Source organism: Zootoca vivipara, chromosome 3 (genome assembly GCF_963506605.1).
Source record: "Zootoca vivipara chromosome 3, rZooViv1.1, whole genome shotgun sequence".
NCBI lineage: Eukaryota > Metazoa > Chordata > Lepidosauria > Squamata > Lacertidae > Zootoca > Zootoca vivipara.
The window spans coordinates 96,026,548-96,054,543 of record NC_083278.1 but is presented as its reverse complement, the minus strand read 5'-3'; the positions used below and the strand labels follow the sequence as shown (position 1 = coordinate 96,054,543).

The 27,996-nt window shown below is 42.0% G+C and overlaps 1 protein-coding gene across 2 annotated transcripts; it reads left to right on the top strand.

The window, feature by feature from the left end:
* Positions 1-9: 9 nt before the first annotated feature.
* On the top strand, positions 10-27,996 carry RCOR3 (REST corepressor 3). 2 transcript variants are annotated; one of them, XM_035111266.2, is made up of 12 exons: positions 11-341; positions 1,511-1,567; positions 12,101-12,178; positions 14,681-14,733; positions 15,277-15,438; positions 16,576-16,700; positions 17,427-17,505; positions 19,808-20,026; positions 21,036-21,113; positions 22,468-22,525; positions 24,701-24,939; positions 25,467-27,996. In XM_035111266.2, the coding sequence occupies exons 1-12, from the start codon at positions 161-163 to the stop codon at positions 25,809-25,811; spliced, it is 1,674 nt and encodes a 557-aa protein (XP_034967157.1). In that variant the 5' UTR covers positions 11-160; the 3' UTR covers positions 25,812-27,996. The 2 variants fall into 2 exon arrangements, with proteins under 2 accessions (XP_034967158.1, XP_034967157.1); XM_035111267.2 differs by lacking the exon at positions 24,701-24,939 and having other exon boundaries at positions 10-341.

Genomic DNA, 27,996 nt, shown 5'->3' with positions numbered 1-27,996 from the left:
GAGAGAGAGAGAGAGAGAAGGGAGGAGGCGCCGGCGCCGCGGCGGCCTGAGCCGCGGGGGGGCGGGGGAAAGGGGCACCAACATGGCGGCTCCATATTAACTTTCCCCCCCTTCGGCAGCCGCTGCCACCGCCCGCCGCCCCCTCGCCTCGGCAGCCGTCATGCCGGGCATGATGGAGAAAGGAGCCGAGCTCCTGGGGGGCGGCAAGAGTAGGGGGGCCCCCAACGGCACCAAGAACGGCGGCGGAGGCGGCGGCAGCCCCGGTTCCAACGGGCACTTTTCTGAGGCGGAGAGCGGAGGAGGCGGCGGTGGCGGCGGCGGCGACAGCGGAGACGAGCACGGTGCGAGCTTCAGCCTCCCTCCACCAACAACCCACTAGCCCCTTCCCTCCGAGACTAGACTCGAGTTGGGCCTGGTCGCTTCGCCACTGCGCACTGGCTTAGCTGCATGGCAGCTGCACCACGGAGCCTGTATATTTGTATATATGTGTGTTTGTGTGTGTGTGTGTGTGTAGGCCGGGGTGTATGTGCGCAGGGTGTGTGTGTGTGTGTGTGTGCATAGATCTGTGTGAACGCGCCCTCGCGTTCGGGCAAAGCGAGTGGTGGGTTGAAGCGCGCGCGTGGAGGGCTCGAGTGAGTGAGGGTAAAAAGTATGTGTGTGTGTGTACTCTGTGTATATGTGTGCGCGCGGGGGGGCGCGCTCTCCCTGCCTCCCCGTGGGCGTGCGCAATGTGTGTGTTGGGGGTGTGTGTGTGCGCGCGCCAGCCTGTCCGCTTCTCCATCCTTCCATCCGTCCGTATCCCGTTGAGAGTGGGTGTGCATTTTCACAATGGACACGCGTGTAATGCAGCCGCACCTCGGGCGCGGCGTTGCATTGCTCCTTAGGTGCGTGCGGGCGTGTTTTGTGTGTACACTATGGTTCAGATTTAGTAGTGTAAGCCTTTCAAACGAGGACGAATTATGAAGGGATTGTCGGCATGCAGGTCTATTTTATGTGCACCACCTTACAATCTTCTCTATTTGTGCCTTGAATGGGTTAGAGATGCACGCTGATGCATACAGTCGGGCCAACACCTTGCAGTATTTGCACAATAAAAAAAAAAGTGGAGGGGATGTTTGTGTCAAACCGTATGGGTGTGTTGTTTTTTTAAAAAATGGAACGATTTTAAAAATAATTATTCACCTTTTGGAAATTATTGCCTACCTAGAGTCTGAAAAGGAAGTAGGGTTTTCTTTTTCCGGTGTGAGGTAGTAGTAGTAGTGGTGATGGTGGGTGATCTGCACCCCACCCCCATTTCTTTCTCTCTCTCCACACTTGTTCAAAGGGTGAAGGGTTTGAGGCTATCAAAAGAGCAAGGTTTGGCTGCAGTGGTGGTCTTGGATTGACTTGCCTGTGATGCTTCTAGATCACAATCTATATTTTTTAAAGATCACACTTCATGACTGAAGAGAACAGCGTCTTTCCCCCACCGCCCCTCTAAGTGATGCATTTATTTTTTCTTCCATTGCAGATGTAGGAATGAGGGTCGGAGCAGACTATCAAGCTCGTATTCCTGACTTTGATCCTGGTAAATACTCTTTTTTAAAAAAAAATATGTTTGTAACCTGGTATCATTTGCTCTTTCGAAAATGGGGTTTTATTGCATGGTGGTTGGAGGGAGACTGAATAGGTGTGCATTCAGTTGACTATTCTGTGCATGTGTATGTGTGACTTGCATTTGTGAAGGTTAAAGGTATGGGATTTTCTTTGCTCTTCCCTCTCCCAAGCTTTGTGCTGCTTGTTTGTGGTCACTGAAGCTTCACAGGGCCAGCATTTGCTCTGTACAAGCTGAAGTGAACAGGCCTCATATATGGGAGAGGAGGGTGACTCTTACCTTATAGGAAGGAAATGAGGGGGTGTAAAAAATGGTTTTGCTTTTTAAACAGCCCATATTGAATCTATAGTACCGGTAGTTTGGGAGCAATATTGCTTATCGTAGTAATTTATATAGTGTGGATTTTTCATTATAATTAAAAGGGGCCGATACTGAAGTTTATAGGATTGTAGAATCCTATTGTAGATTGTACCCAATGCTTTGGTGAACCATGTGCCAATGCACAGGCAAACTTGTACTCGTTGACACTAATTTAAGTCGGTTTTAATTTGCATGGACAAAGAAGAGGATTTATATTGTTGTAACACCCACGTTCTCATTCCTTGCTTTGGCCACAAGGAAGCACTGTCAACTCTCTTGTTTTTTAGACCTGTACCCATATGTCTGTTGATTCCTGCTACTAGAGTGATTCCCTTCTCTTGAGGTTTGAGCTTACATCAGTACCCATTCCAGTTTTCTGGCCTTTGATGTCTTACAACATGCTGGCTATATGGCTATTTCTTTTCCCCTTTTAGGAATGCTCATTTGAGTCATAGTGCAGGCCTTTGTTGTGTGGTTTTACAGCATCAATACTGGTCTGAGAAATAAATGACTCCTGAGAATTCTAGGTTTTGGGCAACATCCAATATGTCTACTCACTTGTGGAACCAAAATAATAATTATTTTTATTTTTATTTATTTACTTATTTATTTATTTATTTATACCCCGCCCATCTGGCTAGGTTTCCCCAGCCACTCTGGGTGGCTTCCAACAGAAATATTAGAATACACTAATTTCTTAAAGATTAAAAGCTTCCCTAAGCAGGGCTGCCTTCAGATGTCCTCTAAAAGTCTGGTAGTTGTTTTTCTCTTTGACATCTGGTGGGAGGGTGTTCCACAGGGCGGGTGCCACTACCAAAAAGGCCCTCTGCCTGGTTCCCTGTAACTTGGCATCTCGCAGCGAGGGAACCTCCAGAAGGCCCTCGGCATTGGACCTCAGTACTTGTGCAACAGGACTTTGGGTTTCTGTCCCTCTTCCCCCAGTTTCCTGTGGCCCTCTTATCACTCTGAGGCAGGCATAGGCAAACTCCGGCCCTCCAGGTGTTTGGGACTACAATTCCCACCATCCCTGGCTAGCAGAACCAGTGGTCAGGGGTGATGGGAATTGTAGTCCTAAACATCTGGAGGGCCGGAGTTTGCCTATGCCTGCTAAGGATTCCCCAAGTCTCTGGTGCAGTTGCGGGGTTTGCAGGAAGGAGGAGACTAAGGAGAGTCTTGTTGCACATGTGAACACCCACTCATGCTACATTGGATCTTGCCCTTCTTCTAATGTATGTATGTCATAATAAATTGTTCGCCTTAAGCTTGATTCATTATTTTTAAGATCCTTTAAGAAGTTATTAGCCAGAAATTGCTTTTAAGTTCACTGGATTTCTTTTGTTCCCTTTCTCAATAAGGAATCTGTCTATGTTTTCTTTTCATCTATTTAAGGCAAATAGTAAATACCCTGAGTTGCTAGTGTGAAACAGCTCTTGACCTGCTGTAGGTAAAATATTGCCCCTGCTTATGATGGGTTTAACTCTTGACTGGTCACAAATTTCCTGTTGAGACATAAGTGTCTTGTGGATAAGTGTGGACACTGAGCATTTGCTATGACTCATGTACAACCAGTTGCAGTTTATCATATGCTGCTGCTTTTTCATAATAATGGAGGCCCCAATTTCTTGATCTTCTATATCCTTTTGGATAATCTGGGGACGTCAGGCCGATTCACATATGTTCCTCTGCTCATTCAGTGATACAAATATAGGGGAGGTAAAATCAGTGCTATTTTTCTAGAAAAAGAGTTGCTGGAACTCACCAGGAATGCCTCCCTTGTTCTCTTATAATGGCAATGGTGCCCACCTGAGAGGTGTCAGAACTGAGTTCCTGTGAGTTCCAGCTGAAAAAAAGCCCTGGGTATAATACGTGGTCATGTGCCACCACCAGATAGATGGATGATGGCTGCAGGGTGACAAGTACACAGCTCATAATTACCTAATTTTGATCCTTTCTGCTGTGGAACTTTTTGGGAGGAAAATGATTGATAACTTGAAAGAACTGGCTGTGTAAAAAGATTACAGCAGCAGATTATGACAGCCTATCTACAGTATTAGCTATTTCTTCCTTCTCTGTATGAATACCCTTGTCTTTCGCCAGCTGTTCTTCCAGAAATGTGATAAGGTTTTCCATGCCAAAAGAGTAGAGTGAATGTTGTTCTACATCCTTCATCCTGTGCACTTCTTTTTAGGCAGCCTAAATAGTGGTATACCATATTGCCTCCAAAGTTTTTCAGTCTTTCAAAAATCTATTGCTAGGATATTGTTTTGTGCTGCCTGCTCCAGCATGGTTTTCCTTGAGTCATGTAATGAAGGGTATGTAGATAATTTCTTGAGATGGATTACTATTTGTTAGTATTTGAGGCTAATACTGCACTGAGAATGTCTTGCTGGATCAGACTGAAGATACATCTAATTTGGCCCTTTCCCTGGATGACCAAGTAGATGGTAGACTTTTAGTAACCTTTAACTTCTGTTATCTTTTTGTTTGGTGCAGTGGAACATGAAAGATTGTCTTCCAGTGAACTCTAGGACTCCTGGCATTTGTGTCAGATGGACAAGATGACAGGATTGCCCAAGTATGTGAAGGCAAACTGTATGAAGAGGGGAGGGAACTAATCAATGAAACAGTACAGTGGAACCTTGGTTTACGAACACCTCGGTTTATGAACTTTCGGTTTACGATCTATCCTAACCCGGAAGTTAGTAAACCAAGGTGCTGGAGGCCTACTGAGCGTCCGATGCCTTTGGGGAGGCCGGGCCTTCACTCCAATGCCTCCTGGAGGCCTGCAGTGAAGGCCCGGCCTCCCCGAAGGCATCGGAGCAAAGGCCAAACCTCCCCGAAGGCATCGGAGCGTCCGATACCTTCGGGGAGGCTGGGCCTTCGTTCCAATGCCTCCCAGAGGCCGGGGAGCGTTTCTGTGACTGGGCTGCAGCCGTGAAAGTGCTCCCCGGCCTCCGCAAAGGCATCGGAGCGAAGCCCCAGCCTCCGGAAGGCATCGGAGCCGGGGCTTCGCTCCGATGCCTTTGCAGAGGCCGGGGACCGCTTTCGCCGCTGCACAGCCCAGTCGCGGAAACGCTCCCCGGCCTCCTGAGGTGTTTGTAACCCGAGGTACCACTGTAAAGTTGCTCCATCTTCCATGTGACAGCCCTTGAAATATTTGAAGAGGGCATTCATATCCCTTCTCAATCTCCTCTTTTCCAGGGTAAACATACCCAACTACCTCAACCATTCCTCATAAGACTTGGTTTCCAGACCCTTGATGGTCTTGGTTACCCTCTGCACACATTGCAGCTTGTCAATTTCCTCCTTATACATATTGTGGTGCCCAGAACTGGACACAGTACTCTAGGTGTGGTCTGACCAAGGCAAAATAGAGTGGTACTATTACTGCACTTAATCTGGACAATATAGGTCTGTTGATGCAGACTAGAATAGCACTAACCTTTTTTGCTGCTGCTTCACACTGTTGGCTCATGTTAAACTTGTGGTCTGCTTAGACCTCTAGATCCTTTTCACATGTACTACTGACAAGTCAGGTGTCCCCCATCTTATATTTGTGCAACTAGTTCTTTCTACCTAATTGTAGAACCTTGTATTTGTCTCTATTGAAATTCATTTATTAGTTCTCCAATCTGTTAAAGTCATCTTGAATCCTGATTTTGTCTTCTATGGCAATGTTTCCCAGTTGGTGGGAACGTGTAACCCAGGGGTCCGTGTAACCCACCCTGGTGGTCTGTGACCGCATTCACATAACAAAAACTACCGTAGAACTATCAAAATTTTCAAAAGTAGGGGGGTCCATTGCTTAGCTTTTGAATAACGGAGAGTCTGCAGTACTTAGTTAATTGGGAACCACTGTTATACATTAATGCTACCCTTCCTAGTTTGGTGTCATCTACAAAATTGATGAGCATCTCCTCAATTCCTTCATTTAAGTCATTTATAAAGACATTGAACAACAAAGGGTCCAGGGTGGAACCTGCAGTATCCCACTTATCACTTTTTTCCAGGATGGTGAAGAGCCATTAGTGAGCACTCTTTGGATTCGGTCAGTCAACCAACTATAAATTCACCTAACAGTTACCTCATCCAGCCCACATTTTACCAACCTATCTGCAAGAATATAATGAGCGGCTTTGTCAAATGTCTTATTGAAATTAAGATAAACTACATCCACAGCATTCCGCTGCTCCACCAAGCTTGTTCGTTCGTTAAATGAGGTTCGTTACTTGTTTTTTGAGAAACCCATCCTGGGTCTTAGTAATCCCAGCTCCTTTTCCAGACTAGTGGTTTAATTACTGGTATCTGTTCTAGGACCTTTCCTGGTATCATTGTCAAGCTGACTTTGCGGTAGTTACGTAAACAAACAACAAGCTTCCTCCATCTTTCGTAATACAGCTCTTTAGATAATTGAAGGTGGCTATTGTATCTCCTCCCAAGTTTCCTTTTTCCAGACTAAACATACCCAGTTCAGCTGTGGTGAGTGGATATTGTCCTGGTAGTTGTGTGGCAGCTGCAAGATTGGGAGGAGCAATAAGTTGTGTACAAAGCAAAATTTTACCAAATATAATAAATTATCTCCTTAATATCACAAAAAGAGTAAGTAGGTACTTGATTAAATGTTGCGGGCATTAAGCACTCGTGTGTGTTAATAAAAATCTCAGAAAAGCTTTCCATAGGGGAAAATTGGTAGCAGGTCTTGGACCAACCTATTATATCTTTCTGTGTGGCTCTGCTTCCCAATTTTGATAATAAATGTAATAATTTAAGTCTGGTATTGTCATGACACAAGTCAGGTACACTGTAAGCATTAAATTGAGGTAGCATTAATGGATAAACTCCCAAGAAACAAAAATGTCATTTATCTTCTTTTTTAGAGCGTTGATCTTTTTAGGTTGATAATTACATTTGTTAAACCATCTGTACATTCAAAGGAACAATTTCTTTCCTCATTGTGACTCTTTTTTGCAGTTTTTTTGGGGGGCGGGACTTGCATTTTTATTATATGTCTGAAAAATACTGGGAGATATGCCTTCATTCCATTGAGGAGCAGGTGCTGGGGGCGTCTAAACTAATTTCTATGGTCCAAGCTAGAGATTTATGCATTCTGAGGAAGGAAGAAATGCTTCCTCTTTGAGTACATCTCAAAGATTTGTTTGTTTACTAAACACGAGTAAAATCAAACCAGATGGGATCTGGATGGAGACCAAAATGCAAACTGAATATTTTTCAGAATCTAATATATTTTTCAGTTGAAAATTTCCTAGAAAACCCAATGCTAGTGTTGCTTTTATATCTGTATCTATATATGATATATATACTGCTTGAGTGTTGAAAACCCCTCAAAGCTGCTGTCTCCTACCTATCGTGGGAAGGCTCATAGGCTTCCACTGTAGCTGTCTGTTAGGAGGTACATGATGAAGAGTAGCTGTCTGTTAGGAGGTACATGATGAAAGTTGAGGTGCTGCGTCTCTCAGCTTTCTCTTTGTCCATCTTCCTATTATGACTGTTAGCTAGGAGCAAAGCATACAGCTTTCAATTAATGTGTCCTATTTGTTGTAAGGTGTTTGGTGTGTTGCAGTACTCTGGCTCCTCATATTGCTGTGTGACTTCCTGGGCTCTCTTATTTCTGCTTGGATAAATTTATTTCCACCGGATGATAACACAGGGCTGGGGCTAGTGGAAATTTGAACCTCTCCCACACAGTAGTATGTCTTTTAATGATGAGAAAATCTAATAAAATGTTCTTCCCTAGGGATAGTGTGGATGGTCCTCTCTTGATACACAACTTCAGTGTTTACAGAGAGGCAGTTTTTACAGTACCTGACTAGTTGCCTTTGGCTTCCAGCTTCACTTTTTCTGTTTGCGATTCTCTTCTCGTTGCTTGTTCAAGAAACACTTTACACAGAATTTAGTTGTATGAAGCGGGATCCTGTATTAATGAGTGGCACTCAAATATGTTTTACTCTCAGAATAGGCTCATTAATATTAATAGCCCCTTCATGGATCAATGCCTTGTCGTGGCGAAGGGGCTTGAATAACTCAGAGAAGCTATGAGCTATGCCATGCAGGGCCACCCAAGATGGACAGGTCATAGTGGAGAGTTTTGACTAAACGTGATCCATCTGGAGAAGGAACTGGCAAGCCACTCCAGTATCCCTGCCAAGAAAACTCCATGGACAAAGACAACAGGCATATAAAAGTTATGACGCTGGAAGATGAGCCCCTCAGGTCGGAAGGCGTCCAACATGCTACTGAGGAAGAGCGGAGGACAAGTACAAGTAGATTCAGAGCTGATGAAGCGGCTGGGCCAAAGCCGAAAGGACGCTCAGTTGCGGATATGCCTGGAAGCGAAAGGAAAGTCCGATGCTGTAAAGAAAAATATTGCATAGGAACCTGGAATGTAAGAACCATGAATGGAGGTAAGCTGGATGTGGTCAAAAATGAGATGACAAGAATAAATATCGACATCCTGGGCATCAGTGAACTAAAATGGAAGGGAATGGGCAAATTCAGTTCGGGTGACTATCATATCTACTACTGTGGGCAAGAATCCTGTAGTAGAAATGGAGTGGCCCTCATAGTCAACAAAAGAGTGGCAAAAGCTGTAATGGGATGCAGTCTCAAAAATGACAGAATGATCTCGATACGAATCCAAGGCAGACCTTTTAACATCACAGTAATCCAAGTTTATGCACCAACTACCGGAGCTGAAGAAAGTGAAATTGACCAATTCTATGAAGACCTACAACACCTTCTAGAAATGACACCAAAGAAGGATGTTCTTCTCATTACAGGGGATTGGAATGCTAAAGTAGGGAATCAAGAGATAAAAGGAACAACTGGCAAGTTTGGCCTTGGAGTTCAAAATGAAGCAGGGCAAAGGCTAATAGAGTTCTGTCAAGAGAACAAGCTGGTCATCACAAACACTCTCTTCCAACAACACAAGAGACGACTCTACACATGGATATCACCAAATGGGCAGCATCGAAATCAGATTGATTATATTCTCTGCAGCCAAAGATGGAGAAGCTCTATACAATCAGCAAAAACAAGACCTGGAGCTGACTGTAACTCAGATCATCAGCTTCTTATAGCAAAATTCCAGCTTAAACTGAAGAGAGTAGGAAAAACCACTGGGCCAGTAAGATACAATCTGAATCAAATCCCTTATGAATACACAGTGGAAGTGAGGAACAGGTTTAAGGATTTAGATTTGGTGGACAGAGTGCCTGAAGAACTATGGATGGAGGCTCGTAACATTATACAGGAGGCAGCAACGAAAACCATCCCAAGGAAAAGGAAATGCAAGAAAGCAAAATGGCTGTCCAACGAGGCCTTACAAATAGTGGAGGAGAGGAGGCAAGCAAAATGCAAGGGAGATAGGGAAAGATACAGGAAACTGAATGCAGATTTCCAAAAAACAGCAAGGAGAGACAAGAGGGTCTTCTTAAATGAGCAATGCAAAGAAATAGAGGAAAACAATAGAATGGGGAAAACCAGAGATCTGTTCAAGAAAATTGGAGATATGAAAGGAACATTTCGTACAAAGATTACCATAATCAAGGACAAAAGTGGTAAGGACCTAACAGAAGCAGAAGACATCAAGAAGAGGTGGCAAGAATACACAGAGGAATTATACCAGAAAGACATGGAGGTTTCGTACACCCCAGGTAGTGTGGTTGCTGACCTTGAGCCAGACATCTTGGAGAGTGAAGTCAAATGGGCCTTAGAAAGCACTGCTAATAACAAGGCCAGTGGAAGTGATGATATTCCAGCTGAACTATTTAAAATTTTAAAAGATGATGCTGTTAAGGTGCTACACCCAATATGCCAGCAAGTTTGGAAAACTCAGCAATGGCCAGAGGATTGGAGAAGATCAGTCTACATCCCAATTCCAAAGAAGGGCAGTGCCAAAGAATGCTCCAACTACCGCACAATTGCGCTCATTTCACACGCTAGCAAGGTTATGCTTAAAATTCTACAAGGCAGGCTTAGGCAGTATGTGGACCAAGAACTCCCAGAAGTGCAAGCTGGATTTCGAAAGGGCAGAGGAACCAGAGACCAAATAGCAAACATGCGCTGGATTATGGAGAAAGCTAGAGAGTTCCAGAAAAACGTCTACTTCTGCTTCATTGACTATGCAAAAGCCTTTGACTGTGTCGACCACAGCAAACTATGGCAAGTTCTTAAAGAAATGGGAGTGCCTGATCACCTCATCTGTCTCCTGAGAAATCTCTATGTGGGACAAGAAGCTACAGTTAGAACTGGATATGGAACAACTGAGTGGTTCAAAATTGGGAAAGGAGTACGACAAGGTTGTATATTGTCTCCCTGCTTATTTAACTTATATGCAGAATTCATCATGCGAAAGGCTGGACTAGATGAATCCCAAGCCGGAATTAAGATTGCCGGAAGAAATATCAACAACCTCAGATATGCAGATGACACAACCTTGATGGCAGAAAGCGAGGAGGAATTAAAGAACCTTTTAATGAGGGTGAAAGAGGAGAGCGCAAAATATGGTCTGAAGCTCAACATCAAAAAAACCAAGATCATGGCCACTGGTCCCATCACCTCCTGGCAAATAGAAGGGGAAGAAATGGAGGCAGTGAGAGATTTTACCTTCTTGGGCTCCTTGATCACTGCAGATGGTGACAGCAGTCACGAAATTAAAAGACGCCTGCTTCTTGGGAGAAAAGCAATGACAAACCTAGACAGCATCTTAAAAAGCAGAGACATCACCTTGCCGACAAAGGTCCGTATAGTTAAAGCTATGGTTTTCCCAGTAGTGATGTATGGAAGTGAGAGCTGGACCATAAAGAAGGCTGATCGCCGAAGAATTGATGCTTTTGAATTATGGTGCTGGAGGAGACTCTTGAGAGTCCCATGGACTGCAAGAAGATCAAACCTATCCATTCTTAAGGAAATCAGCCCTGAGTGCTCCCTGGAAGGACAGATCGTGAAGCTGAGGCTCCAATACTTTGGCCACCTCATGAGAAGAGAAGAATCCTTGGAAAAGACCCTGATGTTGGGAAAGATTGAGGGCACTAGGAGAAGGGGACGTCAGAGGACAAGATGGTTGGACAGTGTTCTCGAAGCTACCAACAGGAGTTTGACCAAACTGCGGGAGGCAGCGCAAGACAGGAGTGCCTGGCGTGCTATGGTCCATGGGGTCACGAAGAGTCGGACACGACTAAACGACTAAACAACAACAACAACAACAACAACAACAACAAATATTAATAGACATAATTTAGTCATGTTTGTTGTTTTCAATCGATTTACTTGGAGTAAAACTTAAGTTGAAGACCACCTAACAAAAAGGTGCTCAGTACAGCAAACCAGGACACTACTTCCGGTTTTGCGGAGTTTGTAAACTGAATCATTCGTAAACAGGACTGCTAACTTTACCTCGGTCTAAGAACGGAATCCAAACAGTGGAAGGGCACCGGCGGCGGGAGGCCTCATTAGGAAAAGCGCAGCTTAGTTTAAGAACAGTTTTGGTTTAAGAACGGACTTCCGGAACGGATTAAGTTTGTAAACCAAGGTACCACTGTAGTGTCTATAGCTCCACACAGAAAGGTGAATGAGGTATGCAATTGTAACCCGAATTAAAGTAGTACTTTCTGTTACATTTTGTTTCATTGATAATTTCATTTGCAGAGATCACTGGGCTTAACCAGTGCTGTAAACTGTACATGTTTTTAATGCACCAAGAATGAACTGTAGATGCTTTGCTAGCTCCAGCATGTGCATGCTTAATGTTCAGTGTGCACTTAACTCTGCATTACCAGACATGGTTGAAATGTTTATGCCCAAGGACACTTCTCTACTGTTGTTTTGACCTCAGCATGTGGGATTATTTTAGCTGTACCAAGGTTGCTTGCCTTTTGGAAGAAAGGCTACTGTTTCCCAATATTTGTCACATCAGCTCTCAAAAAAGAGCCTAGGGCCTGTGCTACTTGAAACGTTGATTGTGTCTTAACCATAACTGTTCTATTTCTACAAAACTCAGAAAACAGAGAGATTCTGCGTAAGTGAAAAACAGCAGACTATATGTCGTCCAGTTAAATATGACTGCTTTTTACTGTCTGTGAATTAAGTGCTCTCTTAAAAAATTGAACAACTTAATCTTTCTTCTAGGAGCTACAAAATACACAGATAAAGACAATGGAGGGATGCTTGTGTGGTCTCCATATCATAGTATTTCAGATGCCAAGTGTAAGTTCTGTGGAATGCATTAAATAGTGTTCTGTCAATTGCTTTGTATAAGAATCGCATCACATGCTATAAAAATGCTACACATACAAGCAGTTCCTTGTAGGCTTTAGCTCCCAAGATGCTCTAGTTCGAATTCAGTCACATTCACTACTGCTCCCATGACCCGCATCTAATAACTTCCCAATTTAGACAAATTGCCACCGAAAGATCTTGCTGGCTGGCTGTTTTTAATACCCTTTTAAAAGGACTTCTTTAAAAAGTCTTGTATGCTGCCAGTAATGTATGTGCTTAATTTTCAAGCATATTCTCGTACTTGTTTTTTAAAACTTTGAGGACACCGCTGGTAACTTATAGTGTTAAATGGTCCAGCTTGGCAAGGTGTTAAAGTGCGTTCCCGCATTTAACAAGTGAATTCTCTTTCCAGGTTGACAGAGGTATTAGTACTGTTACAGTTCATGCAGACATTCTGCATCTGCTATAAAAGGTGTGCTGTAGCACACTGTACTTATTGAACATGGGAGAAGCATTGCTTGACCAGACCAAGAGTCTGTTTAGTCCGGCATCCTGCTTTCCGCAGCGGTCAACCAGATACCTCTGATTCTGAAGCTTACATATACCTACCATGACTAATAGCCGTTTAAAGACCTATTCTCCATTAATACATGTTCAAATGCTACTATAATATGGGCATTTGAAAACCTTCTCTAGTTCTACCCAGTGGTCAGTCCTCCTTTCCCTATCAGGTATTTAGAGAATATTCTGCTGGCCAAAGGCTCATGTGTCCACTTGGAGTCCTTGCATTCTTTTGGTACCACTATATATAGCCCCCTTCCCCCAAGTTCTCTCCTTACCACACAACAACTCAGTTGGGAGGGAGTATTCTTAACTTTTCTTTTCTCAAGGGTGGTATCAGTTGAGAGCCAAAGAAAGAGGAAGGGGAGTTGGTGAGTAGAAAGTTTTGTTTTTGTTTTAAGTCAGAGAGTGAGATGCCAGGAATCTTAGACGTACAGTATAAGAGACAATTCTTATAGTACTCCCATGAGACGTATCAGAAGTAGATTTCAGCTCCCTGTAATGTGAAGTTTGCAGTCTTGGTCAAGAGCATGGATTATTTTCACCAAGAAAGAGCCATGCCCCCAGCCTCTCCTTTTTATGTCACATTTCTTACATAAAATACAGATTTGTGACTGAAAGATCCTAGAGAGCAGGATACACAGCCTGTGAAAGAGTGTCCCATAGCTTTGGAGAGGCAATTGAGAAGGCCCTGCTCATCACAGAGGCTAGTCTGGCTCCTGAATATGATGAAATTTGAAGCAGTGCCTCTCCTGTTTATGGATCGGATGTTTAAATGTATTTACTGAAGCAGTCTAAATGATTGCAACTTTGATCAACAGCTTTGATCCAGAGTCTCTGGAATATTTACCAGTTTTTTTGGGGGGGAGGTCACTATTAACATGACCTCAAATTGTGTATTTTAAGTCAGCGTTTCTCAACCGCTATTCCGCGGTACACTAGTGTGCCGTGAGACGCTGGCTGGTGTGCCGCGACATGCCGCGGCGAGAAGGGCGATTTGCTGCCTTGTCACGTGCCGCCGGCCTTGGGCAGCCTCCCCCCCCAAAAAAAAGAGAGAGAAGAGGCCAGGTGCTGCAGGGCGCTCCGAGCGCTCGGCACTTTGGAGCGCTCCGCTCTGCAGCCACCGGCCTTGGGCAGCCCCCCCCCAAAAAAAAAGAAGAAGAAGAGGCCAGGCGCTGCAGGGCGCTCCGAGCGCTCGGCACTTTGGAGCGCTCCGCTCTGCAGCCGCCGGCCTTGGGCAGCCCCCCCCCAAAAAAGAAGAAGAAGAGGCCAGGCGCTGCAGGGCGCTCCGAGCGCTCAGCACTTTGGAGCGCTCCGCTCTGCAGCCGCCGGCCTTGGGCAGCCCCCCCCCCAAAAAAAGAAGAAGAAGAAGAGGCCAGGCACTGCAGGGCGCTCCGAGCGCTCGGCGCTTCAGAGCGCTCCGCTCTGCAGCCGCCGGCCTTGGGCAGCAAAAAAGAAAAGAGGCCAGGCGCTGCAGGGCGCTCCGAGCGCTCGCCGTTTCGGAGCGCTCCGCTCTGCAGCCGCCGGTTCCAGGCACCGAGGCGGCAGGCCTCGGGCAGCCCCCCCAAAAAAATACAAGGCCAGGCGCTGCAGGGCGCTCCGCGCGCTCCCTGCTGCTACAGCAGCAGCAACAGCAGCCGGTTCCAGGCCCCTCTGGCTGGCTGGGGCGCTCGGTGGTCTCGCTCTACAGGGCATGGAGGTATGTCTTATGGAGGTGGTGTGCCTCGTGATTTTTTTCACGGAACAAGTGTGCCGTGGCCCAAAAAAGGTTGAGAAACACTGTTTTAAGTGGATGAATTTATGCATAATGGAGACTGGACATTTCTCTTCTTGAAAGGAGCATAAAGTGTTGTGTGGCACCTAGTATCAGTTATCCTAAACTGTTCCTCTGGTCCAAGTATAAATAACCCTAGCATTCTTTTGTTACAGTGGATGAATATATTGCAATAGCAAAGGAAAAACATGGCTACAATGTGGAACAGGTAAGTGTTATAAATATAATAAATTAATTCAAGAGCGTTTATATATACATTTTTGTCCAAAGCAACCCTCAATATAATAAAACCACATAACTTTGAAATAATATGGTCAAAAAGCTTTTAACAGCTTGGCGGAAAGCACAGGGCTAGCTTAGCCCCCATTCCCTCCAAAAGGTCTCTGAAAAATAGCAGTTCTAAGTTGTATATGAAAGGAGAATCAGGATGGGCCCAGTGAAGCTTCCAGCAAAAAGGTCATGTTTCTGGCAGAGGTAGAACAAGACGTAAGGCCTTGGACTATGACTTGAACATGAGGACAGATGATCCTTCAGTTCTAACAGCCGTAGACTATTCGGGCCTTTATATATATATTTAAACCAGCACTTCCACACCTTTATGATGGTGAATCTTGAGGTGTACTGTATGAGCCCCATGGAAGAGTAACCGAAAAGAGCATCTATGCATCATCAGCATGACAGAAAACTGCAAGAGCTAGTAGGATGCATTATGATAAGAACAAGGGCTCTCTCGCTCTCTCTCTTTTTAAAGGCACTTGGCATGTTGTTCTGGCATAAGCACAACATTGAGAAATCACTTGCAGATCTCCCAAATTTTACTCCTTTTCCGGATGAGTGGACAGTTGAGGATAAAGTCCTGTTTGAACAAGCTTTCAGTTTCCATGGGAAAAGCTTTCACAGAATCCAGCAAATGGTAAGGTAATACATGGACCACCCGGGAATGGGGTTGGGACAAAAACCTTTGGCATCACAAGAGGAGACTTGCAGGAGTGGCCAGTAAAAACAAGACTTAAAAAAATTATAGCCAAATTTTTAAAATGGACGAATGCAGAAGGGCCACAAAAAACTTTTACTATCACCTATGGGAGCAATCAGCTGAAATTTTGGGGGTCTCCAAAACATCTATTGGTGAGCTGGATGCAGACTGCAGAATATTCACCCCTACCATAGAACATGTTTTAATAATGGACAAATTAATATGATCGGGTTACTGTTTAGAAAGGTATGGTTTGTTTCAGCCAACATGTGAATACCTTTCCAGAGTACCAGTTTTTATGTGGAAAAATAATCCCAAGAAATCCTTCAATTGCACTGCTTTTCTTTTTCTGCAGTTTAAATTTAAATAGTCAAAACCAGACCTGCAGGTTTGAACTGGTCATTTACTGTGTTATTTGATAGAAAGATTGTCCTTTTGAAGTCCTTTATTATTTAAAAGAAGAGGATACAGTTTACCCAAAATATTGGTACTATCCAGTTAAAAGCTAAGGAATTTACTTTTGATTTATTCTTACGGGGAAATGTAGGCATTTAACTACAGTCCTATATCCACTTACCTGAAACACTCAGTGGAGTTTACTTATGAGTAGGCATGTGCAGGATTGCACTGTTAAAGGATGGCCTATCTGTAGCCTGTTAAATATTTATTCATTTATTATAAATCAATAATCACATACACTCAGATTTTAAATTGCAATAAAGTTGTGGATGTTTCTGTCTCCCCTTCCTTCTTGGTAGGTAGGACCTGTTTCTCAGGAGCATCAACATTTATGATTATGAGGAAATGTAACAGCACTCTTCAAATGCCTAGTGGTTTGCTTTCAGTGTGAGCTTTAATTCACACTCATGGTGATTTGAACACCTTAACAGTTTTTGTTTGCTTTTTAAAATCCTCTGCTATCATTATGGGTTCCTAGTGCTGCGGGGAGGAGTCTTAGGAATTTGAACCTTAGATTTAACGTAATCTCCCCCCACCCACCCACTTAAACAATGTGTCACATTTCATTCACATTATTTATAACTAGCACCTACATATTGTGTTGGCATGTTTTAGCTTCCAGACAAGACTATTGCAAGTCTTGTCAAGTATTACTACTCCTGGAAGAAAACTCGTTCTAGGACAAGTTTAATGGACCGCCAAGCTAGGAAGCTGGCAAACAGAAATAATCAAGGCGACAGGTAAGCAGCACAACACCTTTCCGAAAACAACAACTTGCTTATCTCCTTTTGTGTTTCTGTTTTTGCTTTTTTTTTTGTTACTGATGCAAGGCATGTTGTTCCATGGTATTGCATCTTTGCTACAACTAAGCAGGTGCAGATTTACTGCATCCAGGAGAGACCTTCCATTAACAGTCCACATTCCCTCTTTACTGCTTTGTAGTGCATTCCCAGAATTATAGCAGGAGTGAAACAAGCAAAGGCAGCAGCCCCTAGCATGCAACATATTTGTGTAACTTAATATGCAAAGTATGTTTTAATATTAATACATTTTGTAGAAAACTACCTTGCTGTAAGCCAACCCAGTGTATGATTTTATGAAGGGTGATATACAAATACTTTTAAGTGTGTTAAATATAGGGGAGGAAATATTTTTATATATTCAGTGTATGGGAATATTGCATAAAACTGCTTTTCCTGCCATTCAGGCTTTTAAATCTGATACCCACACTGTACTATTCAAGCATGGAATTTAATGTTTTGTGGATGCCATGCTTAAAAACAGAAACAGTTAATTCCATTTGAGTCTGTCTGTTAAGCCTGTTGCTATGAACTTCCGTGTTGACATCAAGTCATGACTTTTCATTATGCAGAATAGCTGCAAAAATAACCTTTGCTGTAAGGGTAAAATCAAACATAGGAAGAGGGTGAAAGGAAGCAAGTTCCCTAATCTGTTTGTGTCCTCAGTGATGATGATGTGGAAGAAACTCACCCAATGGATGGAAATGATAGTGATTATGATCCCAAGAAGGAAACAAAAAAAGAGGTAATAAATGAACTACAATAACCATATTTGTTACATAAAGTATGTGAATAATATTCATTTAAATTTAAAAATACAGTGAGTGGGTGCTAGTCACTGGCTTTTCGGTTGTGGCACCTAAATGCAGAACTCTACATTTATCTCTCTTGGATTTCATCTTGTTGGTTTTGGCTCAGTGTTCCAGCCTGGCAAGATTATTTTCATTCTTGATTGTAGTCTTCTATGGCCAGATGGACAAGAGGTAGACTGGGATTGTCTGGTGGATTTCTGGCTGATTTGCTGTAGATTGGCGAGGGCTTCCAACTCCCAAATGTTTAACAACAGTGGCAACAAAACTACTTTCACCAGCAAAATTAACCTTCTGAAATAAAGGAAGCGAACCTGGAGTGGATTTTTGTGTGAAAGGATTGCAAACTCCTTGTGACCAGAACCATCGCTTCAACACTGGTGGTCTTTGCTTCTTCTAGTACACTGGCATTAGTTCACCTGTCTTCCCAAGTGATGTGTAAAAATTTTCAGAGACACCATTAATGGAATCTTTCAAGAAGTTGGAGATGGCTTTTATAAGTGGTCCATGTTTCACAAGTATGTCCCACGGAGGACCTTACAGTCTACAAATAACACCCTGAAGATCTCAGGCCCCAGGGAGATTAGACTGACCTCAACCAGAGCCAGGGCCTTTTTGGCCCCGGCCCCAGCCTGGTGGAACGCTCTCTCACAAGACACCAGGGCCCTGCGAGATTTGACATCCTTCCGCAGGGCCTGCAAGAGAGAGCTGTTCCGCCAGGCTTTTGGTCAGTGTTCAGTCTAACTCATTTTCTCTTTGTATAAGAACATGCATGAAGGTTTCCCAGCTCGCTCACAGGTTCTTATAATACCAGTGGAAACAGTTGGTCCTGGCAAGTATTAACCACTTTCAGTTTTAACCTGAGGATTGTCATTTGTTCAATTTTAATTTTAATTTATTTGAATTAATTTTGGGATGCATTTTAACCGATTGATTGCTTGTTTTTATGCATTTTGTATTACTTATATGATGTTAGCCACTCTGAGCCCTGCTCTGGCCGGGGAGGGCAGATTACAAATAAAATATTTATTTATATATTAATTTTATACAGCATCTGTAGCTCCCACTACCACTTCACCACCACCACCCCTTTAAGATGGAGACAATATTTTTCACTCTGAAATCTTCTGGCACCACACTCACTCTTCACAGATTCTATTTGCTTTGTTTATTACATTTGTTTACTGTCATATAACATGAGTGGCTTACAGTAAATAAGTAAAAGCAAAACCCACAATTGAAATACAAAGTGAAACATAAAGCCATTAAATGGGGGGGGGACTACAGAAATACAAAAAAACCCCTCACTGCAAAAGATTTAAAGATTTTTAGCAGGTTAATGCTAACAAGCTCATTCCGTGCCTGGCACATGATTCCATTCAGCCTTGGAACCTTGAATTCATTTAAAGTAACTAGGTGCTCTTTTAACCATTTCCCTTCCTGGTTGCAAGTCCCTGCTGCCCCCCCCCCCCGATTCCAAAAAATAGTTAAAGCAAAATAAAACTTCCTTCATAAAACTTGGACTACCGTATTTTTCCGTATATAAGACTAGGTTTTTTTAACCAAAAAATTAGGTTTAAAATTTGTGCTCGTCTTATACATGGGTAGTGCTGAGGTATGTTTTCTTAATTTGGAGTCCCCAAAAATAGGGGGCGTCTTACACATGGGGGCATCTTATAGATGGAAAAATACAGTATATCTCAGCATAACTTATGTCGCAGAGGTTGTTAGGTTAAAACAGGGGGATATGTATGCAATCCTCAGCAGCTTGGAGGAGGAGTGGGAAGGAAATGTCATTTGGACAAGTAAGTTAAACAGAGAAATTAAGCTAAGCCACATGCAAGGGAGACAGGGAAAAAATGTTATGTGTGCTTTAGAGAATTGCAACAGCACTATTAAATGTGCAACGGTTATGGGATTCCTATGAGGTAGTTTGACCTGAGAGATAGTTAAATGTCCCATTCATTTGTTTATTTGCAATATTTGCTGCTATTCAGGTCAACATGAGCAATTAAAACATAAAATTTAAATATAAAGCCTAGAAAGCATTATTGCTAATAAAATTCATGCAAATAAATGTGTGTGGATTTATTTGACTTGCACTGGTGTTGAGACTTTCGTGGGATTTAGAAGCTTTTGGTAAAGGTTACAGATGCTGGAAGGTGAACAGAGGAGGGATTCTTAAAAGAAAATGTATTGTGTGGTGTTTAACTTTAACTTTTTTAAAAAACATTGCAGGGAAGTAATGAGCAGCCTGTTCAGTCCAGCAAAATAGGAATGGGTAGAAGAGAGTATCAGAGCTTACAACATCGTCACCACTCCCAGCGTTCCAAATGCCGTCCTCCCAAAGGCATGTATCTAACTCAAGAAGATGTGGTAGCTGTTTCATGTAGCCCCAATGCTGCCAACACTCTTCTTCGGCAGCTAGATATGGAGTTGATCTCATTGAAGCGACAGGTATATCAATTATCAGCTTTGCTTCTCACTTATCTTTAGATTTTTATCTCTTTCCTCATTCTGTGTGCTTGGGTAGATGAAAACACAGTTAAACTGAAAACATTTACATAATAGTTAGGTTGTAGATTAAGTTTATCCTCTGTAAGCTTAGCTTTGCTTATTAAAAGATACTCTTTCAGCTGTCTTCTAAAGCACTTCTGAAAAATCTTAAAGCTCAGACTGGCAAAAATATTGGTCTCCCCAATAATATAAAGATGTAATAATAATAATAATAATAATAATAATAATAATAATAATAATAATAAGTTGTTTGTTGTTTTATTTATTTATTTATACCCTGCCCATCTGGCTAGGTTTCCCCAGCCACTCTGGGGATGTATGCTTGTTGAGTTAAATATAATTTAAGTTCACATGCCAGGAACTTAATTGGATTTTAATTATTGAACTATGGGGAAAGTGTTCTATACAGTTAGTAAATAACAATTGTGCTTTTATGCTGGGTTTGGAAGGCAGCCTGTTGTGGTACAGGCTTGTTCTGCTAGTCCAGTTTTTACACTGTTTTATCTAAATACTTTCCTGGCTATATAAATGTCAAAGCAGAAATAGTACAATTAGCATAGGCCTGCTAAACTGAAAGGAAAGTGAGAGAGAGATAAGAGGTCCTGTTTCCTGGCCAGTAATAACCAGAACCTAATAGTGGGATGGTTGGCTTTCAGAAACCTCAACCAATTGAGGTACGTAGCCCAGATTCTTATTGGATAAACAGATTAGGATGCTACCTTCAGCCCTGTGATGTGGGAAGTTGAAACTCTGTCATAGTGCAGAGCATGTTTGTGCCTGGTATGTGGAAGCAGATGGACATCTTGCTCCAATAGGCAAATGTCATCTCTTCAGAAGTTTTTCTCTCTGCTCAGGGAGTTAGTCACTTGGCAACAGGTGTGTATGTGTGTATGTACACCAATTTGTGTCAGCTAATTTTCATTCCTGGTTCTGTTGTTCATTGGACAAGGTTCAGAATGCTAAACAAGTAAACAGTGCACTTAAGCAGAAAATTGAAGGTGGGATAGAAGAATTCAAACCTCCTGAGGTGAGTCATTGTGAAAGCACAGAGTTCAGAAATGCATTTGTTGTGCTGGGAGCTAAGTTGTATGTGGCTTTTCAAAACAATGGAATCCATCCCATATTTATTTTCAACTGTGTAAATGTACATATTTGCTTAAACTGGTCTGTAAAGCTTATCTAAAATTTACGTTGGCTGAAATGAATTTTTTAAAATTTAAATAATGGTGTGAGGGTTTCAAAAGCAGGTTTTAGTGCCATGCACAAAAGACCTTAAACATGACTTGTAATCAGTAGCACATGTAGCAGCTTTTTTAGAAGATTACTCTAGATCAGTGTTTCCCAACCTTGTGCCTCCAGCTGTTTTTGGACTACAACTCTCATCATCCCTAGCTAGCAAGACCAGTGGTCAGGAATGATGGGAATTGTAGTCCAAAAACAGCTGGAGGCACAAGGTTGGGAAACACTGCTCTAGATTATACTATGGCTTCTGATTCCATTAACTTGTGATCCAAAATTGCAAGGGAACCTAGTACATATGCCATTTTATTTGGATGGTCTTATTCTGTTTAGCACAAGAACACACCATACATACATTTCACAGTCATACCTCGGAAGTCGAACTTAATCCGTTCCGAAAGTCCGTTCGACTTGTTCAGAAACAAAGACACTGCTTCCGATTGGCTGCAGGAAGCTCCTGTAGCCAATCGGAAACCATGTTGGACGTTCGAGTTCCAAAGAACATTCCCAAACCGGAACACTCACTTCCAGGTTTGCGGCGTTCAGTAGCCAAAACGTTCGAGTCGCAAGGCGTTCAAATTCCGAGGTACGACTGTACTGGTTCTCTTCATTGAAAAGGTTGGGGAAGCTGCTACCCAGATAGGAGTAAAAGGTAATGCCATGTCTTGATGCCATACATGCAAAGGATCCTAAGCTCAATCACTGGCATCTTTGGGTAGGGTTGAGGGGAACTCCTATGAAGCCCTAGAGACTTGTTGCCAGTAAGTGCAAAGAATACTAAGCTGATGGACCAATGGTCAGACTCTGTATAAACCAGTTTTTTGTTCCTAATTCTTGATAACTCCCTTGTGAAAACATCAGAACTACTGAATTAGGGAGTGTGAATGCTGGCTTACACCAGGCTTCCTCAACCTCGGCCCTCCAAATGTTTTTGGCCTACAACTCCCATGATCCCTAGCTAACAGGACCAATGGTCAGGGATGGTGGGAATTGTAGTCTCTCAAAACATCTGGAGGGGCCAAGGTTGAGGAAGCCTGGCTTACAGAATTGAAAAGTGGTGTTTGGGGCTGAAATTCTCGGTACTTTCAGCCTCTTAACAATTTGTAATATGCTCTGTTACTCTTTTTTTCCTCCCTTAACAGTCAAATCAAAAAATCAATGCCCGTTGGACAACAGAAGAACAACTTCTTGCAGTTCAAGGTATGTTAGCTTGACTCCTGTTTTCCTTAAAGAGTGAAATCCTTTGTGATATGGAATGTACCATAAAAGATGGAAACACAGCTAAAAAGATATGGGTCCAGCACCATCACATGGGAGGTTTAAAATGTGATGGGAGGAATTTTGTCTTGTCTCACTAATAGGAATGATTTGAAGATGAAGCTGGCGAGTATTCTAGAGGAACAGTGAACAATACCACTTAACATACAAAGTCAGATTAGATAAAGCTGGTTATAGCTGAAAAGTTCTCAACTGGTTTCATTTTGAACTTTCCCATAAACTTAATCTCTCAAAATCTTCTAGATAGCTCACACCCTTCAGTTCTAAAGGGTAGCTTTCTCACATCAAAGAAGCAAGCAGATGGCTATTTGACCATCTCTTATTAGGAAAATCAGTATTAGATTTCAAGGGGGAGGGATCGATTTAATTGTGAAGCTGCTTAATGTAGTAGTGTGCAGAAGCATGCTGTGAGAAAATGTGTTTGTGCATAACTGTTGTAAGCAAGCTTATCATCTAGTCTGTGGTCCAGCAAATGCTTTGCATTCCAGGCTAGTTAGCAGTAAGGATAGTTCTCCCACCAAAGCGAGGCTTAATCTATGCATAACTAAAATAGTGTTTTGCTCCTAGCAAAATAAGAGACCCTACTCCCCACATTTTAACATTTTTGTGCTTTGTTATCTGAAAATGCAAAGGTCTTCTACATTTGGATTAGCAAAGTCCTTTGGTTTTCTTACTTTTAATACAGTTCGATGCTGTTTGATTTAGTGCATCTTCAGTAAGAAAACGAAAAAAAAGAGCAAAATCACTTTCTGGATTAATCCTAATTCAGTGCTGGCACATTAAATCCTCCTTTTGGCTTATCCATTGCTAAAATCCCACCACACACATACTGTACACACACCCATCCCCATTTACTAAAAGACAACAGTTACTTCCATCGATTCTGGTAGGTACATTCACAGCTTTATTTATTATTTTAGTACTAGCTCACTGAGTCCATAGTTAAAACAAGGAACAGCAAATTATATTTTGGGTGTGGAGGAGGAGGACTCAGTTGGATTTCTTAAAAGAAGTGTACTTCTGAAAAAGAAAAGGAGAATCTATTAGTCGGGACTTTTCTGTGTGTTCCTGGATACATATATTATTTTGAAAATGTGATTTTATCAGTCTTGCTTGCAGACCCACCAATCCAGGCTGCAATATTATGCCTGTTTACCTGGAACTAGTTAAAGGTAATGGGGCTTGTTACTGAGTAAACATAATTGGGGCATCAGTTGTTTAAATGTTTGCCTTGAGCTGGAACCCTATACACACTTAAGTGGCTTTAAGCCACATTGAATTCATTGGGGCTTACATCTGCATAAACATGCATAGAATTGTGCTGTTCGTAAACTTCCTAGTTAGCCATATCCCAGCAGTAGTGAGACGCATATGTTTTTGGTTGTTTATATGTTCTGTTCCCTGTTCAGAGAGCAGTAAAAACAATTGTTACCAAGATTCCTGTAGCTAGAATTAGAATTAAACATTTCCTTAGACGTCTTTCACTCTTCTTTGTCCATATACCACTTAACAAGTACGGCAAAAAATTGATTGTTCTGTAAATGGTTGCTGAGTGGCCATTTGAAGGGACTGGAAGTGCAATCTCATACATGTCTACTGAGAAGTAGGTCCCATTATGTTCAATGGGATTCATTCCCAGGTGCTTATAAGATCATAACCAGAATTTACTAGATGTTACCAGCCTCAAATCCAGTCCCTCTTTGGCTAAGGACATGGTCTGTTGATCCAATTTAATATTAGTTTCTTATGCTGTATTGTGAACTGCTTTTCATAGTCCTCTCCTTTTCAAAAACAGAGTCTTGTAACATGCAGGCTTCTGTTTGAAGAGTAAAGCCCTTCTGGGCACGTGGAAATAGTGACATGGTTCTCTACATGTAGTAAGTAGGATACTTAACAATATTAAAACTTGGATCAATAAAATGAACCAATAGCAGTATTTTGCACTATGTTAAAAGTTCTTTACAGAAGCTCAATTGTAGTTTTTTCAGAATTTTCCTTTATCTTTCATTCATAGAGGGAATCTCTGTATATATACATCGTACAGACTTCTGCTTACTTACTTGAACCTTCATAGGTGTATTTACTTTGCCTTTTTAGGTGTCCGCAAGTATGGTAAAGATTTTCAAGCTATTGCTGATGTAATTGGCAACAAGACTGTTGGTCAAGTGAAGAACTTCTTTGTAAACTACAGGCGCCGGTTTAACTTAGAGGAGGTATTGCAGGAGTGGGAAGCAGAACAAGGAACCCTGGCTTCTAATGGTGATGCCTCTGCTTTAGGGGAGGACACAAAAAATACTAATGTGCCATCAGGAAAGACCACTGATGATGAAGATGAGGTGTGTTTTTGTGTACCGGATCTTAAATAAGCATGAGTTCAGGAATGGCATTAAACTTCATATCCTAAAATGTAATGTTTTAACTTGAAGTGGAATGCTGAACCACCAGCTGTGGAATCTTACTGCCTCCTAGTAAAACACGGCTACCTACCTGTAACTGCCTCCTAGTACTTAGATCAAACTACTCACTTTGTCCCCCCTTCAGTTCAGTGGGGCTTGTGTTAGCAGAACATTTTAAGAGCTGGGCCGCCTGCCTCTCTTCCAAACCTTTCTTTTGACCATACTAATAATGGAAAATGTAAATATTGCAGAATTGTTAAGCATTTTTTCATTTTTGTTTTGACTGAATGTCATACCTCTTTTTCCCTATTGAACTGCTTAGAAATGGTTGCTTTCAAAGGAGGGTTTCATAGCTGCCAATATGGATGAACTAGCTGTGCTTCCCATATTCTGGAGGCAATGACAACCCGAACTGCGTGATGCAACAGGATGGCTGCTATTACATATCTGTGTCACTTTGTTTATAGGCCCAGATCCCACAGACCCCTCAGTGTGTAGGGTCTTCTCCACCTGCCCAGGCGTCTACTCCAACACCAGCAACCCCTGTAACATCTCTGAACCAGCCTCCTCCATTACTTCGTCCAACCCTTCCGGCTGCTCCAGCTCTCCATCGCCAGCCTCCACCACTTCAGCAACAGGCTCGGTTTATTCAGCCAAGGCCAACCCTAAACCAGCCCCCTCCACCACTCATCCGCCCAGCTAATTCCATGCCTCCTCGTCTAAACCCAAGACCAGCGTTATCCTCCACTGGCGGCCCGCAGCCACCATCGCTTATCGGAATCCAGACAGAATCACAGTCCCCTCTGCACTAAAGGAATAGGGCAGAACTATGGTAAATGACAAAATTGTATCAGTGTCTATTTTTCCTCAGATAATGAAGGGGGAAAGGCGGGGGGAAACAAGCCTTCCAAAGTATTGAATCAATCTTGAACAAAAAGAGCAAGGTGGAAACCTTAAGAGCAGAAAATATGTGATTGGCCAACTGTATGAAAGAAACTTCAGTACAGTAGCTTGTTACAGCAAGACCACGTCCATGAAATCAGACTTTTTACACAGCTAACTTCTGGGGGGGGAGTTGGGGGGGGGGACATTCAATGCACTAAGACTTCAGCTGGTTTTTACTCTATTTATTTTATAAAATTCTTTATATTCAACCACACAGAAACAAACCGTAAGGAGAGTGCAGAAGTTCCAACTTCAGCTCTGAAGCAGGCTATAAACCTGATATATTGGGGAAATTATTTTTACATGTTCCTATGTTAGGATCAGAAGCATTACTAACAATCCTGCCATTTAGATTTTGACAGATAACATAACTTCATACATTTCTTAGGCTTGTATTTTTCTAAATTTCTTTATAAATTGCTTTTCTTCAGAAAAAAAAGTTGTATTGAAGATTTGCAAAGCTAAGGTACAAACTAGGTTAAACCTATCCATGTGCTCTGATACTAGAAGTATGACTTACTCGTGCAAAATCTGTGGTAGGCAGTGGATGGGACAGCATCTTACTTTACATTACATTGAAAACTTAACACCAGTAACAACTTCTGCTGCCATGTGGCTACTAAAGTTGTCTTCTTTTTAAATAATCTTTGTAGAACTGCTTTTTATCTGAAATTTTATTCTATTATCTAAGTTCTGGCAATAAGTTAGCAAAGAGTGCCCCCCTGAATTCCATATAGGGGCAGTGTGAAACAATAAAATATTTTAAAATGTATTTAACTGTCATTGCTTCTCAGGCAACCTTAATCTATTTTCCTTGCCAGTGTATTTCTCCCATGTTACTTGGTATTAAAGCAAATACCAAATCATGCTTTACTGAATCAGTCAGGAAACAGTGCGGCTCCATGTAGATTTGATTCCCTTACTCTGAAGCAAAAAAAATGCTAGGCTACTGAAGTCTTCTGTTTTCATGAAAAGATGTGTTTCTTCTTTACTCTCCCAGCTAACCTCCCCACTTCTTACGGAAGCAATGGTATTTAACATTCAAAGTTTAAGGTTTCTGTGTACAATAAAGTTGTACCAGCCTCTTATGCATACTGCATTTTACAGCTCAAGTGTCAAAACTTTTAGATTAACACCTTAATCATGATTAAGGTGCTAAAGGGATTTATCCATTAACTTTGTTTTCTCAAGTCTTTTTTTTTTGAAGAATTTATTTAAATAAATAGAATTTTCTTTTGTTTGTTGTATATTAAATACAAATGTCCCATCCATGGGTTCTTCTTCATATTATATCTGTATTCCCAGTCACAGTGTTTGATTTTAAATACTAGGTTTTCAAAGGAAAAAAATGTGGCACAATCAATTGCCAGAATTCTTGGGACTTTGCAATATTGCAACTTTGGTTCTGGGGTAAATGTTAACCCTCTGAATTCTTCCAACCTGTCCATTGTGCATTTTGGCATAACACTCTAATATCAAAACTACTATAACAATGCATTTTCAGTATTTAAGTATGTAGATCAGGTCTCCCAGTGACTGTGTTGTCCTTTTTTTGCTAACTTTTTTGCTAACTTTTTGTCTTGTCTCTTGTTGCTAGAACTTCAGTATAAAGCAGGTTGGGTGCTGCCGCAAATATGGCCATTTTAGACTATCAAAACTGTAACTGGGCACTTGTGGGTGAGATAGGTATGTAGTGTAATATTGCTTTACATACGCTATACCACACAGTAATGAAATGTTTAGCATTTGTACTGAATATGTACATAGCAAAATGTTGTCCTTTTTAAAAATTGTGTGCTTTCCAGATTATGTGCATACAGCTTGCACGTCCTGTTTTGGGTAGGGGGTTGTGTTAAGCAGTGTTTTTGCCTGGAAGAGTGATATGCTTGCTGCTTAATCAAAGAATTAAAGTTTCCAAGGAATCTGTGTCTATTTTTATGTACCTTGTAATGGTTTAAAATGTTTAGGGCCCATATACTGTGATTCTCTTCTAAATTCATTTATATTTTTTTAAAGATTAGAAATAAAACTATATGATTTTTCATTTGAAAA